Source organism: Protomyctophum parallelum (assembly GCF_964188405.1).
Source record: "Protomyctophum parallelum genome assembly, chromosome: 7".
NCBI lineage: Eukaryota > Metazoa > Chordata > Actinopteri > Myctophiformes > Myctophidae > Protomyctophum > Protomyctophum parallelum.
In genome coordinates, this window is record NC_139705.1 from 3,940,764 (window position 1) to 3,957,300 (window position 16,537).

Genomic DNA, 16,537 nt, shown 5'->3' on the forward strand with positions numbered 1-16,537 from the left:
AGACTGTAGGATAACTTTTAATCAGACCAGTGTGTGTGTCCAGTGGAAACCTCGTATGAATCTGATCTCGGGTCAGAATGGGTTCGTATCGTCGCTGAGAGACAGAGAGACTTTGTTTGTTTTGCCTTCTTCTTCGCATGTACCAAAGGGGACAGCTTTCAACCACTTGGAGCAGATTGTGTGTGTGTGTGTGTGAGTGAGAGAGAGAGAGAGAGAGGAGAAGGGGGGGACGGTGAACTTCAGGTCCAGAGCTGTTGGGAGTAACATGTCGTGGTCGTCGTGACAGAATGTGGAGGGAAGCGCTTGTTTGTTATCAGCTCCTGACACTCGGTGTGACCCTGGAGGATGTCGGCGTGGCCACTGGCATCGCTCCTCAGGACTGCTCTTTGGAATGTGTCCGAAAGGTAAGCTCCGAGTCTCAGGTTGCATCTTTTTCATTTACAATTACAAGGGTAAGAATGTATCTAGAGACAGCGAGACGAATTGGAGTCGTGCAGGCTTCCTTGCTTCAAACTATTAGTTGAAACTTCAAACGGTTTCAACTAATGGTTTAATCCTTGCAGCTGCTTTTGTCGACGTAAGTTGTGGTGCAGGATGTGAAATAAATACACGTATTGTAAATCATCCATAATTATGTTTTCTGTTTTTGCGTGAAGTTTGGTTTAACTCGGAACTAGTCGCCGCTTGAAGAAAACCGCTTATTCCCGACAAGCAGACGGTGGTGGCGACGATGTACAACCATAATCACATGCCCTGCTACTTTCTTGGCTGTACGTATACGTAGACATGTCACTGCTTCCAGATATTAGCTCTTTGGTTTGGGGATTGTAAAACTGCAGAAAAACATGAATCCAGTCCACAAAGTCGGTTCCCCTCAGACCTCGTTCGTCAGGGTGTCAATTAGTATATAGTCTGTGTGTATACTTGGTGTCCAATTCAATGTTGTGTTAAAGCTGATGTTTCTGATTGTATTCAGCGTTTCCCCTAAAGATTACACAACTAGAAAAAGTGCCCTTCTGGGCACAGGTCTCCACCAGAAGGATAGGAATGTAGGACATTGCAGCTTGCCTTCATCTGGTGGTTGGATAGCAGGGCAACAAAAATAAATAATATAACATGTAACAGTATATAGCTAAAAACAGGAATTGGCCTGTTATAGCGCCACCGTGAGGCTGATTTGGGGGAAAGAATTGTGGAAATGTGCGTGTATAATTTCGCGGAAATTGCACACTGTGTTTGTGATTTGTGGCATTTTTTTCGAAACGGACCAATCGTGTGAGCTTTGGAAGCCAATCTTGGCCAATCGGGATGGAAGATGGGGAAATGGGTGCCGCTCCGTGTTGATCACATGACTATGGAGATGGTGTATACCAAATTGTGTGATGTATGGATAAAATGTGTCCGAGTAATGTACAGGAATGTGTTTTGCCTAAATCGGCCTCCTGGTGGCGCTATAACAGGCTGTTGAGGAATATTTGGGGCAGAGGTTCGTCGTTGGCATCCAGGGAGTGTGTGTGTGCAGTTTGGCATGGATCGGGCCAACGGTGCCGGAGATTAGCTGATAACGGACGGACGGACGGACACACACACGGACGGAGTGCAAAACATACTCTCCCCCCATGCCTTCGGCCTGGTGGAGACAATTACATACATTTTTTTTTTAGCAAACTAATGTGCATATGAAAAATGCATACAATTCTAATGTACAGTGAGCAGCATGTATATTATTCTCATATATGAATGGTCATTATTAGTACGTGACAGTTTAACAACCTGTTCGGCTCTATCTTTTTCTCCATCTCTTTACTCACAACTGTCTCATTTTCTTGTATTTCACTGCCTCGGGCCAAGTCAGTTTGTCTCTCATTTACGTTCTCCAGCTGCTGTCCTGTATATGGCCTCAAAACGTCTGCTAAACTAAACACCTGCAAGATCCGCAGACACAAGTAATTTGTGCTGCGTCTTGCATCACTGGTTGGTGATCTCTTCGATCAACCATGGTGTCGTACAGATCAAGTGACGAATCATTGAATATAACATACCTCAACTTGAGTCACCAGTTCAGTGCAGTTTTCTTATTATACAATAATATATATTATACAAATACTCATTATTTTATGCCTGCATGGGATCTCACATTTAGCTTTCCTCTCCTCATAAGTCTAGTCTTAGGATAGGCCTACAGTAGCCTACACATCATTCTTGATAGTGTGATTTTGCTATAGGTTCAACTGATTCTTATCTATTTTATTGCTTTGTTTGTTATCCCTTGTCTTTTAACAGTCTAGTATTTTTTTTTGTATGGCACACTGCATAACAAGGGTAAATGCTTCAAATGAAATGTATGTACAGATATGAACTACAGTAATTGTATACATTTGAGCACAATTCTCCCCATGATTCTGATTCTGAGAATGTCTATGACAGCTGTTCTTTCCCCCCCACCAAAAAAACGGAGAACCACAAAGTGTTCCTCTGTATCGAAGAGGATTTATTAAAGCTGACAAAAAAGGTTATTGTGGCTCACGTTGGCCTCAGCTATTGAAAAATAGCAGACCTACAAGCTCGTAGCGCGCCACGAGCTTGTAGGTCTGCTATTTTTGAAAAATCGTAAAAATGCGGCACAATTTGTTTTCGACGTCGGGCCTAAATTGGTCCCCAGACTCCCCGGGAAGAAAGGAATTTCCAAACTCACTCTGACGATACAGTCGAGAGCAGCTGGAGTTAAAACATTAAAATACTTTTTTACTTATGTCTGGCCTGTTCTCATTCCATGTAGTGGGTTTGATTTTAAAATCATGGATGTTGAACTTATTTTCAGGTCGCTGGCTGTAAAAATGCAACTTTACGCAGGGCCAGATTGAATCATAATATACCGTTTGTCTGCGTGTGGGCTCCCATTGCACAAAGTCTGTCTTAGTAGGAGTAATAAATATTAGGCTATTGGGTGCAATACTGTAGTCATTGGTCAACGTACCTCAAACCCTAACCTTAAAGGTATATTCAGTGATTTCACTCAAAAAACCTTAGGTTTCGTTTTTGGCTTTCATCCAATCAGGATAGAGAGCCAAAAACGAAACCTAAGGTTTTTTGACCCCCCAGGGGTTAACTGGGGACAGGGAGGAACTCCTTATATGGCCAGCACACTCTATAGTAGGGAGGATTATCACAACAAAACAAAAAAATAAGTGATATTAAGTGAAATCACTGAATATACCTTTAACCATATAATAACCGCAAGCACGGGAGCAGCGAGACTTAACGGGAATGTGTATGTGTTTTATTTGCATTTCATAATGTCAATGGTTTTATATCAATTACAATTTCTAACATTGTGGTCAAGAAAATAGACTTGACACGGGACACTGCAGTCCCTGTGCTGGTGTGGTGTAGATAGTTAGGGGTGCCATACCTTTTGGTTGCATTGCATCGTAGCTAGGCCAACATCAGTGTTTTGTACTGGGTGAGGGCAGAAACATCAGTGTTTTGTACTGGGTGAGGGCAGAAACATCAGTGTTTTGTACTGGGTGAGGGCAGCAACATCAGTGTTTTGTACTGGGTGAGGGCAGAAACATCAGTGTTTCGTACTGGGTGAGGGCAGCAACATCAGTGTTTTGTACTGGGTGAGGGCAGAAACATCAGTGTTTTGTACTGGGGGGTGAGGGCAGAAACATCAGTGTTTTGTACTGGGTGAGGGCAGAAACATCAGTGTTTTGTACTGGGTGAGGGCAGAAACATCAGTGTTTTGTACTGGGTGAGGGCAGCAAGCGGACGCCAATGGAGGCAACAGAAAAGGGGGGGGAGACGTGAAATCTCTGGCTGGTTGTGTTGGCATGCTGGGAGGCCTCTGAAATGATGTCAAATGCACAATTGTGCACGTTTTTTCCCCTAGTCTAGTGCTTTTCAAGGCTTTTCAAGACCAAGTCTTTTCAAGACCACCCATCTCACCGTTTCCTCTTGCACACAAAATTGAAAAGAACTTAGAATAGGCAGATTGCGACGCAACTTTGCTGAGTGCATTCATGCTGTCTGGGGGATGATAAAAAAAATGATTCAAGCTAAATTACAATAGTAGTTTGTGTTTTTATGTTTATGTTTGTTCCCATGATTCTGTCATTTTGCATTTGTGTGTTGGTTCAAACCACCTTGGTCCTGTTGTGTGTGATGTTCAGCAGAGCATCCAGGGACCACTAGCTTGGCTTTCTTTTTAGCCCATTCTGACCTGAGATCAGATTCTAAAAGTGTCTTCGATTTTTCAAAAATAGCAGACCTACAAGCTCATATCGCGCCACTCGGTGGCGCGATATGAGCTTGTAGTGTGGAGTTTGCATGTTCTCCCCGTGTCCCCTAGGGTAGGTACCCTCACAAAAAACATGCAGTAATCCTGGTCTCTAAACTGCCTCCCCCTGGCCAGCCGGGGCGCCTGATGGAGGAGAAAGGAACTGGTTGGAATAACGTGTTCCTTCCACGCGCTACGTCCAACCAGGGAAACCCCCCCCTGTCAGGTGTAAAGGAGCAACTTGGACACTCAGGCATGAAGGAAGCATGAGTTCAAGTCCGTTGCTCTCCCCTTGTCCCCCATATATGGGGGACTAGGTTGGCGGAGGGTGTGTAGAGCCCAGGATCACATCAGATAATTGACACAGGGGTGAAAAATGGGTTCCAAAATCGTGGGATAAAAATATATATTTAAAAAAAAGAAATGTAGCACTGTTTAAGACATCCTTGCCCAGTTTAGAAGATAAAACACATCATCCCAGAGAATGAACTTGAACATATTCAATCATCCCATTGAGATTGACATTTGGATTCCATTTGGATTTAATGTAAAGATGGTGTAAAGAAGCTATTAACCACTCATGTCATGGTTGACCATTAACACCCATATGGTTGACCATCAGGGCTGCGCTGTATGCTAGTGTCCTTTCTATTCTATTTTCTGTTCTTGTGGGGGAAAGTGTTCGCTGACGATAGCCGATCGACAAGTTCACAATGCGTTGCGAGCTGGTCGATCTGCTATTTTCTGCGAACACTTTCCCCAATATGGATTATGTGGGTTTTAAGTGTTTAAAGTTGCCCACCCACAGGGGTGGGCAAGGATAAAACTAAATCAAACCGTAATAGATCTCGAACATTTAACCCATTCTGAACGGGCACCCATTTTGGTGTTGGTATTATGTTGTGCTTTATCTATTGAAAAATAGCAGATCTACAAGCTCATATCGCGCCACCGAGTGGCGCGATACGAGCTTGTAGGTCTGCTATTTTTTTTAAATCGAAGAGCGACTGACATTTCTAGAATCTGATCTCAGGTCAGAATGGGTTAATCAGACCCAGTGTGTGTCCGGCGGAAACCTCGTATGAATCTGATCTCAGGTCAGAATGGGTTAAGATATCTACATGCACAAGCATAATTCAGCTGGTACCGTATAGAGGGTATGCGCGTGACATCATCATCATCAAACCAGGAAGTTATGCAGGAACGCCTACTGAGTGGCAAAAAAACTACTTTCTGGCCTTGACAGCCCATATACATCCACGCAGAAAAGTCCTATCTGATCGCATTAAACGACATTAAACAATGTTAAACTCACTTTGCATGTCGCTTTGCCACTCGATGTGCCATTCACTCTACAGGCTACACGTGAGTATCATTGTCATGACGTACCTAAATGATAAAACAGCGTAAAATGAACAACATACACCATGTGGGCAACAATTTAATAAATGCACAAATCCTAAATGAGCCTCCCATTGTTTTCCACAGGGAGGGTCTGGATGTGAATACTGCAGGATAAGTAGAGCTGATGTGGAGGGGAGTCTGGGCTTTCGCTCCATTGAAGCGTTTGGAAGTAAGTCTGACATGCAGTTCCACTAAACGTGTGCAAATGTCTGCCATATGTCCCATCTGCCGAGCACACAGACATACAGGATATATACCTAATTTGGTATAGGCTATTTTATCTAGATATGACAACGTAGTGAGCAATGTAGATCAGAGTATTCCGTATGTTACACCATCATACAATGACGTGTAATTTAGGATTAAACCTACACACTCGCACCCAAGAGCTTTTTGGGCAGTCCACCACTATACGGAGACTAGAGGTTTGACACTTTGAATCCTCCATGGTGTACTATCCACGCTTTTGCTGGGACATCAAACGAACACAATTGGCTTTGTTTGAAGCCGGAAAACCAGACAGGGAGGGTAAACTATAGCTGCCACAACACTCAGCTCTCAGCTCTTGCTTCTGAAGAAGGCGGTCGCATCTTTTCTCTCTCCCTCCCTCTCTCTCTCTCTGCCTATTCCCTGATGTAAAGAGAAGTTTGTGGAGGCGCGACACATGTTGCTGCGGCCCGTGCACTCAGCACATCGCAGTTTCGTTTTCTTCTGCTGCTGCAGTTGGAAAGAATGTCAAATGAAGCAATCTTGAATCTTAAACTGCTATATGGGTGGTTGGTCACATGGTCAGCAGGGAGAAGGACTATAGGTTGGCTATAGCATATTCCTCTATGGGTCACACCCTCCCAGTGAAACTCCTCAGTGTCAGGTGAGTAGAAATATTCTACACCCTCTCATATGACCAACTATGGGTCGGTGCTGCTACACAAGTGTGTGGAGAAATGAGAATAGGCAGCAGGGACAGTTTAACCCCCAAGAGGTCCCAGGGGCCGGTCTTTTTTTGCAGGGCCCCCCCATAGCGCACGTGGGCGCAACATTTCCGTGTTTTTCCCATCTTTTTGACCTACATTTAACAAAATCAATGGCCCTTTTCAGGGCGGCAAACCTAGTACCCGCACGGTCCAATTTCCCCCGAAGGGCCCCCTGAGAGCCAAGGGCCCCTGGGGGCCACGGCCCCACTGGCCCAATGGCTAATTTGTCCCTGAGAGGCGGTGGGCATAACAACTAAATTGAGCTAGAACGAATGGCAAAGATATGTCGTCTCTCCATCTTTTTTTATATATTTTTTTAAAGTATACAAATTAAAGATTATTTGTGTATACCAATTTATAGGCTCAAAATGGCAATTATAAGATCATTTGACTGATCATTTCAATTTTCTCCTCAGGCTGCATTCCGTTGCCATGTCTGGAGCTGCTAGGTAAAGAGGACCCTGAGATTTGTCAGCATTACGTCCATGCACCAAACGACGTGACGGTTGAGTTTGTGTCCACTCAGGAGGCCAACACCGACACCATCGTTGTCTCATGGAAGCCAAGTTACTATGGTATAAGAACAATAAGGGGACAAAACATGTCCCCCACTCTTCTTTCAATTTGTTTATGCGTCGGTGACATCAAATCCAAATCCAGATGTGTAAAAGAAATGTTTTGGATCCCCTCTTGTTTATGTCTGCTACAGGGATTGCTTTCCTGCGAGGCTTCCAGGTGTCGCTTCAGGCCTTAGGAGGGATGCGGATGGCCTGTCAACTCTTTCTCTTCCAGAGCAACCTCTCCCTCCCGGCATCACATGCTCAGAGGGTACTAGGAAGGACTGGATGTTTGTTTGTTTGTTTCTTTCTTTCCCTCTGGTTGTTTCGTGGTGGACAAAACACTGCCTTGTGCTGCAGGGGAGGGGGAGAGATCACTTGTTTTTGTGAATAATTCTGAGGGATTTAACAACCCATTTTGACCTGAGATCAGATTCTAAAATCGTCTTCTAAATCCTGACCGTTTTCTGAAAAAGCTATATGTTTCTGTGTCAGTCGTTCTTTGATTTTTCAAAAATAGCAGACCTATACAAGGTGAGAGACCCCCATTTCTCCAGGGCCTTTACTTCAGGAAGACCTCTACTGCTGGAAACCAAAAGAACGAATTGTTCTTGTTTAGCCCATTCAGGCCTGACGCCGACATAAAAAAAAACGTTCGCTCTGAAAGAATATATACATATTCAAAGATTTGTGCCGCATTTTCACGATTTCTCAAAAAATAGCAGACCTATGAGCTTGTAGATCTGCTATTTTTCAATAGCTAAAGCACAACATAATGCTAACACCAAAAGGGGTTACCGCACAAAATGGGTTATTAATGCCTCGTATCCAGCTTATTGTACTCCTTAGCCAGAAGAAGTATAGTACGAAACCCACTCCCAGTTTAGCATGTTTGTAAATCCATATTCAGTATTTTAGCCGTGACGTGAGCGCCCCCTCCAGAGATACTTCCGGGTCCTACTTTTGTGTTGCTTTTGTGTCCCCATAGAGTTATACTGTGACGCTCCGTCGGACTGAATCTGAGACGAAAACAACCATGAAAGTCTAATTTTACAGCTTTCCTCGCAACAACAAAGCTGCTGCTCTCCAAAATCTGGCTGTGACAGGCCGTTTACCCCACACTGGATACTATCACCATTTTATTTCATTGTGTCAACTAAATACTCATTAATTGCAAACTAGATTCAACATACTCAAGCCTGCACACATTCTAAATATGCCCCCGAAATATTGTACTGAGCAAATGGACTGTTACCACGTTCAATAATAATGATAATAATAGTCTTTATTGTCTCCACATCATATATTTTCTTTGTCATGGACACTGGAACAAAACATTAATAATTCTACTCGAGTTGGAAGCATTAGACGCATTTTAACCCTCAATGGCTTCCTTTCTGAAAAATAACGTCATTGTAAAAAGATTCATGCGTTTAGATATTCTATTTACAATGAGATGCGGACGGGAGCTGGTGCCACTTGGACCCGGACGTAACATAACACTACAAAATGACGTCAGACTTAAATACTGAATAGCATGGCCGTTTTTTTTTTGTTTTGCTTTGCAGGTGTACATGTCGGACCCTTTCCCCGGCCTGACCCTGGGGGCTCAGTACGCAGCTACTGTCATGGCTCTGCCCGTGCCTGAGAGGTGGGACAGGTTCTACCACAGCAAGATCTTCTCCACCCGCTGTGAGGCCCCCGACAGGCGCTCTAGGCCACATGAGTCACGTGTAGAACATAGATCATTCATGAGAGCCAGAACAGTGACACGTATATAGACACACACACACACACACACACACACACACACACACACACACACACACACACACACACACACATGCATACATCCACTTATTTCTTTTTTGTTTTGTGCCTGAGGCACAGTAAGGGCAATTATACAACATGGTCGTTTCGAGGAAGCAATCTGATTGGTTGAAACAGCCTTCTATGGCCATGGTTCAAACGAGCGCCACTCCACACCTAATCAAAACAAAGAATTCAGCTGCTCTGTTTTCCCAGAGCTAGGTTTAGCTAGTTTCTTGGGACATTTAATAATAATAATAATAATACAACTTACAACAACTTACAATAATACAACAGCACCTTTCATGACATGAAATGCAGCTCAAAGTGCTTTACAGAGCAATGGAGAAAGAAAAGGAAAAGAAAAGCAAGTCGTAGATGACAAAAAAAAAAAAAGTTTTTTCAGCGATTTTCTTAGTTTTAAGGGTAACTTTAAGGATTCCCTCTCGTGTAATATTGCATGATAAGTGACCCTTATGTGATCAAACCTTTTGGCAGTATATAAAACCTGCTTTAGTTCAGTATTGAACACTGTTTTCATACATCTGCAAACATCAATAGTCAAAATGATGAGTCTATGTGCATGTGTATTCATTTTCAGCATGCGCCGAGAAGAATGGCCTTAAGCAGTGCAAAAAAGGTGAGTGAAAACATTTCTTAAACAACAGTAAGAGATCCCTGAAATGAAAAGAATGTAAAGAGTTATTTAGGAATAGTTAGGACCCTATTTTCTGACATGGTTACAGGTGAACAAGAAGTCTCACGCAGGATTTGTTTTTCTTATTAATAAATGAAGAAATCAAAGTGTATCTCCAAATATCAATATTTTTGGAAATTGGGATCTGCAGCACTATATGGGTTTCTATATACGTATTTCTCTGCTAGCCTGATTGTAGAATAGCTCTGACGGGTAGAGTGGTTCTGATTGTAGAGTGGTTCTGTTTGTAGAGTGGTACCCCCAATATGTTGACGTCCAGCAGAACGGAACGGATGTCATTGTGACTTTTAACCTGGCCCCACCAAACCTCGGCATCAGAAGCTACTTCTCATGGTGTTATGGGAAGGACTTGAAGAAGTACATGGACGTCATACCAGTGAGTTGTACACACACAAAGGGCCCGCTATTTTGCATGCCGCCTTAACTTGCCTAAACTTACTAGCCATATTTTACTATTTTGGAAAATATTTTAAATAGTTCAACCAACCGATCAACTTTGACACGTTGTGAGCTTGTAAATTGGCTATTTGAACACTGGGGGATTTCACTGTGTTTTTGTATGCGTTTATTTTGGTAAAATCTTTGGTCTGTTATTTTTGGTGTGCTACTTTATTAGTAGTTTTTTTTATGCTGAATGTCAAACTAGCTCATCAACCTTAATCTCTCCTTTTAGAATTCTAACAGAAACACAACTCACTACAGCTATTGCCTGCTTGGCCTCCAGGAAGGAAATAATTACACTTGTGAGGTAAATCAACAGAAGTCAAATATAAAATACGCACTTTAGGGGGACAAAACGTATTGTTTATTGGTTAAATAAATAACAGATCATCATGTCTCTATATGCCTATCAAGAGTATAAGAGCTCATTGATTAATGTTCTTTATATTAACCAATTTTGGGGCGGGAACCCATTTTGGTGTTAGCATTATGTTATGCTTTAGCTATTGAAAAATAGCAGACCTACAAGCTCGTAGCGCTACGAGCTTGTAGGTCTGCTATTTTTGAAAAATCGAAGAGCGACTGACATAGAAGACATTTTTAGAATCTGATCTCAGGTCAGAATGAAAACTGTCAGGATGTAGAAGACATTTTTAGAATCAGATCTCAGGTCAGAATAAAAGCTGTCACGATGTAGAAGTCATTTTTAGAATCTGATCTCAGGTCAGAATGGGTTAACACTGGCATACTTGGGAAAGATAACTGAGTAGCCTACCCACGTGTGCCCATATCGAGAAGAGATCACGTTTATTGGAATATTGAATTTATTGTCAAATGTTCAATTTGATTTGCCCTCCACATAGCTTTAATAATAAGTTCTGTATGTTAAAACTGTTCATCGCAGATTGCAGCACACGAGGTGGATGCTGTGAGGAAAAGATTCAGCGTTCAGGTCAAGCACAGAAAACCAGGTATGGGTTATTATTCTAGTAATTGAAAAACTCCACACATCATAAAATAATTACCCCATTCTGAACGGGAACCCATTTTGGTGTTAGCATGATGTTATGCTTTAGCTATTGAAAAATAGCAGATCTACAAGCTCATAGCGCGCCACCGAGTGGCGCGCTACGAGCTTGTAGGTCTGCTATTTTTTTTGAAAGAAAATCGAAGAACGACTGACATTTTTTAGAATCTGATCTCAGGTCAGAATGGGTTTAATCAGACCAGTGTGTGTCCAGTGGAAACCTCGTGTGAATCTGATCTCAGGTCAGAATGGGTTAAATTAGACACTGACAAAATGGAGTCATCGTGACCAACTCATGACATAGCGTTACTGAATTGAATTCTAACCTTTTTTCCCTTCAGACACAACCTCGCCACTCTCTGCCCATCGCTCCTGGGTTCTGATGGCCTTACTGGGCCTGGCCTCGGTATTCATGTTAGCGGTCCTACTTGGCGTCCTCGGCAGAAGGAGGAGGAGGAGGACAAAGCACTGGATGAAGACAGCCGACATACAGCCGGGTATTTACATTATTCATTATTATTATTAAAGGACCACTTCACCACTTTTCAACCTATCTTCATTATACTTAGGTCCTCACTGATAATCATGAAAAAATGGCGCAATTTTAGAAACCGTCTTCCCAGTGACATCATCGATGGGGAATACAAGCTAATAAAAACTGCAGGCTTTCTAGTCCTGAAAAGTTGCAATGCGAACATGCACGCCATCGTTCTCACGATAATGAAAATCAAAACATTTTTGTGAAAGAAATAGTGTTTAAAAAATAATCTGCCTAATGATGATGTCACTGGAAGACGGTTTCTAAACTGCCCACAGCCCTCCTATGAGACACAGACTGAGTAGAAATAAATCGTGCCATTTTATCATGATTATTAGTGAGGACCTATTAATATGAAGATAGGTTGAAAAGTGGCGAAATGGTCCTTTAATAATTATTCATCTGAACTGTATGCAGCGATGACAAACGTTCTAATATTCGTCTTCCCATTACGTTCAGCAATACATATTGGTAAAAGGTGTGACATTCAACCTCTGTCGTTCATGTTATCCTTCTAGACATTATTGAGCAGCGTCGAGACAGAAGCGCCACCCCTGAAGAGGTGACATCACTACCCAGCAGCAGGCCGACCCCCCCTCGTCTTCTGATTTGCTACAGCAGCCGTGACGGCCCGGCCCACGTTAGAGCTGTGATGCATCTGGGGGCTTTCTTGCAACAACATATGGCCACAAAGGTACACATTCACCAAAAGCCAATTGTGCCTATCTCTCTCTCTCTCTCTCTGTATTCTCATACACTCCTCCCTCTACTCGACACACTTATATGTGCACTGTATCATAAGAAACACTGTTATAGTTGTCTGTTTGTTTTGTCTAATGCCATTGTTGTGAAAGTTTACTAAGTTAAAACATCATCATCATCATCATCGTACTATAATTCAGTCAATGTCTGTCTGTCTGTCGGTCTGAATGTGTGTCTGTCTGTCAGAAACACCGCCGTATCTCCTCACCGCCTGCACCAATCGCTCCCACTTTTCGCACAGGCACCATAATAATATGGAGGTCTTAACGAAGCCCTTTTTACAATTTAACAAATTATCTCACAATATCTCACAACGGGTAAGGTAAGGTAAGGTCCTCACCTAGAGTGTCCGCCCTGAGACTGGGAGGTCGGGGTTCGATCCCCGGCCGGGTCATACCAAAGACTGTAAAAATGGGAGCCAATGCCTCCCTGCTTGACACTCAGCATCATAAGGGTTGGATTGGGGGTATAAGTCCCTGCGACATACTAGCGTCATGTCCAGGGGGTGTACTTGTATATCAAGCTGCCTCACGCTACAGAAACAGGAGATAGGCTCCTGCCCCTATGGGCCTCATGGCTCGGCAAGGCTACTTACTTTTTTTTTACTTTCTAACTGATTGAGTCAATGTCAAACAATTGTGTGGTTAATAAACATTTGTCACGTTTGAATTTAGTTTGTAAATCAATATTTTCTCTAGGAACCATTATCGTCCAGACATATCAAATCAATACACACAGTAAAATGAACAGATGCATTAACGGAATCCTTCCACGAAAAGCAAACAAACCACAGTATGAGTATGAATTGTAGTGTAGTCACTGTGCTAAACACTATGGGCTGTATTTTGCGTGTCTTAAGTTCCAGGTCTTATTACTTAACTTAAGACCTGGAGGCGTGATCAATGTCATTTGGCTATTCTGAGTGGCCAAAGAGCATTGACCACGCCTCCAGGTCTTAAGTTAAGTAATAAGACCTGGTACTTAAGACACGCAAAATACAGCCCTATGGCTAAACATGCCAAACCATCGGTATGGCTCTTTAAATTTAACTGGGATCCCAGATGTGCTTATAAAAGTATTATTAGATGAAACTTTGTTTTTTCCCCCCCATCAGGTGTGCCTGGATCTATGGGACTCTCTAAGTCTGGCTGAGGAGGGAGCCATGGGCTGGTACCACAGACAGATCCAGGAGAGTGACTTTATCTTGGTCATCTGCTCTCGGAGCCTCAAACACTGGCCTGTGAAACCACCCTCACAACCCGAGGGTGGTGGCGACGAGGAAGAGGAGACGGTTGGCCGGTGGTCCAACGCCTCCAGTTCCGCCGCGGCCGTCGCCCTCATAGGAGCGGAGACGGGCCGGAGGAAAGCACAGGGTGAAGACCTGTCCAGATACATGGCCGCCATCTTCGAATACTCCGCGGAGACGGACATCCCCGCCGAGCTGGGACTAGTGACTCGCTACACGCTGACCAGAGACCTGCCCCTGCTTTTCTCTCACCTCCACGGAGTGGCTTTGCACCGGCCCGGAGGATACCTGAAGATAGAGCACATCTCGGAGGAGGGCTTCGCCGAGCTGCCAGCCGGAGCGGCGCTGCAGCGAGCTATTCGAGAGGCTGCGGCGGTGCCGCTGAGTGAGATAGAGCAGTGTATAATGCCTGACTTATAAGTTTCTGCTGCTTTTGGTGCGTGATGATGCCTGTGTAGGGTGTACTGTCTGTAGGCACAAGCTGCACAAGATAAACGAGTAAATCCTTGCAATGAAGGCGATAATAAGGCTAATGATCATAAATGAATTAATACAATGTATAGGTCAGGGGATGCGCGCAGATGCGTTCAGAGATTTTAGTAATTAGTGGTGAACCCAAATGAGTTATATTTCAGATTTTCTTTTTGAAGGGATGGCCTCTTGAGATGCAGCATCTCATTAAGGGGGACCCATAACACAAGAACTTAAAGCGCAAATAACATGCATTTTAAAACTGCTTTTAATATTTAATAATCATATTGTCCATGTCCCTCAAAGTTATTTCTAATGGTTTGAGCCTCAATCACCACTCTGATATAACCAGGCCTTGGCATTTCTTTCTGGACTTTGAAAGCAGTTTTAGCTGCAGTACCACACTGTCCTGAGGTGGAGAGGGTGCTGATATGCAGATTATTTAATATTTGAGTCATTATAATACTCATGCTAGATAAAACCAGGCTTGTTTCCATTCCATGCCAGCTTGGAAAATCAACAATGGTGGACATTGTAAACAAAGTGGAAATGCAAATTTGCAACTGAAGACTGAAGAAATGGAGGAATTATACAAAGTGGGGTGACATTGATGACATCACGATGAGGCCAAAATCAGTCGAGCTGTTTCTGAGAGCAATTTCCATTAAAACACCCATATGACATGAAGGCCTGATTGTTCAAAATTGGTTATTTGTGGGGATAGAAAACACATATAGGAGCCCCAAAAACACAAAAGAAATTGAAAAAGTTTAATTTTATGTTATAGGTCCTTTAAGATACATAGAAACATACAGTACACAGATACAGATAATATACAGATACATGCATACACAGATAGCTTCCCTCTTCCACCCACCCACCCCAACATCAGCTGTTATTAAACAACAGAGGAAAGAAGGGCACAGTGCAAATATCAGTGTGTAATATATGCATACTTGGCTGCTGCATGTGTTCTGCATTATACTTGGCTGCTGTGTCGCAAGACAATTTTCAGTGTGAACTGACAATAAAGTACTATATCACAATATCATATGTCATTGAGGGCCGTCTTACTGAGACAACATGTAGTGTGTGGAAATGCGAAGTGCGTGTGGAAATGGGAAGATGGAGCCTGAAGAGGCATGCCACCTGAACAGCGGTTTTGTCAACGTGAGACTGGTATACAAAACCAACAGCACATACTAGTTTGTCCCCTCGCAGGCTCGCACACAAGATATCAGAGTGAAATATGGACACGTACGAGGGTATTGATTTGAGCTCACTCTTTGTGGGCACTAACAGAGAGACTTTGCGTATGCCACATGCCTGCCTGTCACTTGTGGAGCAATAGAAAGCTCCTGTTGCAAAGGGATTTTTTGTATTGTGTATTGTATATTTTAATGTATTGTGTCTTTAAAAGTTTTTGATTCATTCGTTTTATACATTTGTGTCAATAAAGTAACTAACTAACTAGTCTATAGGAAGCAAGGGAGCCCAGTGTCCATGACATCATGGACACTGCTAAAATCTAAAATATCTAAAAAACACATATTACGTACACATAAATTGTGTGATTAACAGCTATGACTGCCCTTGAGTAAATCACTAAACGACTCATTGCTCCAACAGTGATTTATTTTCATGTACTCTGCTCTTCTGTGTCAAGGTGTGTCTTTTCTCTCTTGTCCACACAGGCACTCGCCCCATTGCCTTCTTTCAGACTATATGACATAAATTATGTTTTGCTGGAATTTTTGTGTGCATGTCGTGATGTCGTCCCTCCCTGCTCTTGAGTTGATTTGTAACTTGTGACAGCTTATACAATATAGCACAGTATATTAGATTGCCTGTTGAATGGTGCTGCTCTACAGTATGTAACATGAACCAGGACTGAGTCAATTATGTGATTGGTTCATTTGCGTGTGTGAATTCTTTGCGTTAATGTCCATTACAGTCGTTTACAGGTAAGCACATATACACTAACGTATAGTTAGTAGTTGGCCAATATGTAAAATATTATTGTCATTAGTCATTGTCAGCCTTGGTGAAGTATATGTTTAATTCAAATATCCATAATATGGACGTTATGAGGATAGCCTATATATTATTAGGCTATATCTATTAATCTCCGCCTCAGATATAATTGCCACCTTCATTATCTCACTTGTGATATATTAATGCAATATTCGAAGAGCTTATTTTACTCACTTGCACATATTCAACTTATACCTATTAAGTTAAATGCTATTTGAGGATGGTTTTGTTCAGTATGGCCTTGTCTATTAAAACCATAAACCCCCTTTTCTATGTT

At 42.6% G+C, this 16,537-nt stretch overlaps 1 protein-coding gene across 1 annotated transcript; it reads left to right on the forward strand.

Moving 5' to 3' along the window:
- Positions 1-235: 235 nt before the first annotated feature.
- Positions 236-15,955, forward strand: LOC310861388 (interleukin-17 receptor D; the record flags this gene model as incomplete). The annotated part of the gene is made up of 13 exons (XM_083768809.1): positions 236-404; positions 5,768-5,852; positions 7,074-7,232; positions 7,367-7,485; positions 8,783-8,906; positions 9,625-9,663; positions 9,972-10,117; positions 10,415-10,489; positions 11,087-11,153; positions 11,551-11,706; positions 12,266-12,441; positions 13,624-14,140; positions 15,921-15,955. Exons 1-13 carry the CDS (start codon positions 288-290, stop codon positions 15,953-15,955), a joined length of 1,815 nt encoding a protein of 604 aa, XP_083624935.1. The 5' UTR covers positions 236-287.
- Between the last annotated feature and the right edge of the window lie 582 nt (positions 15,956-16,537).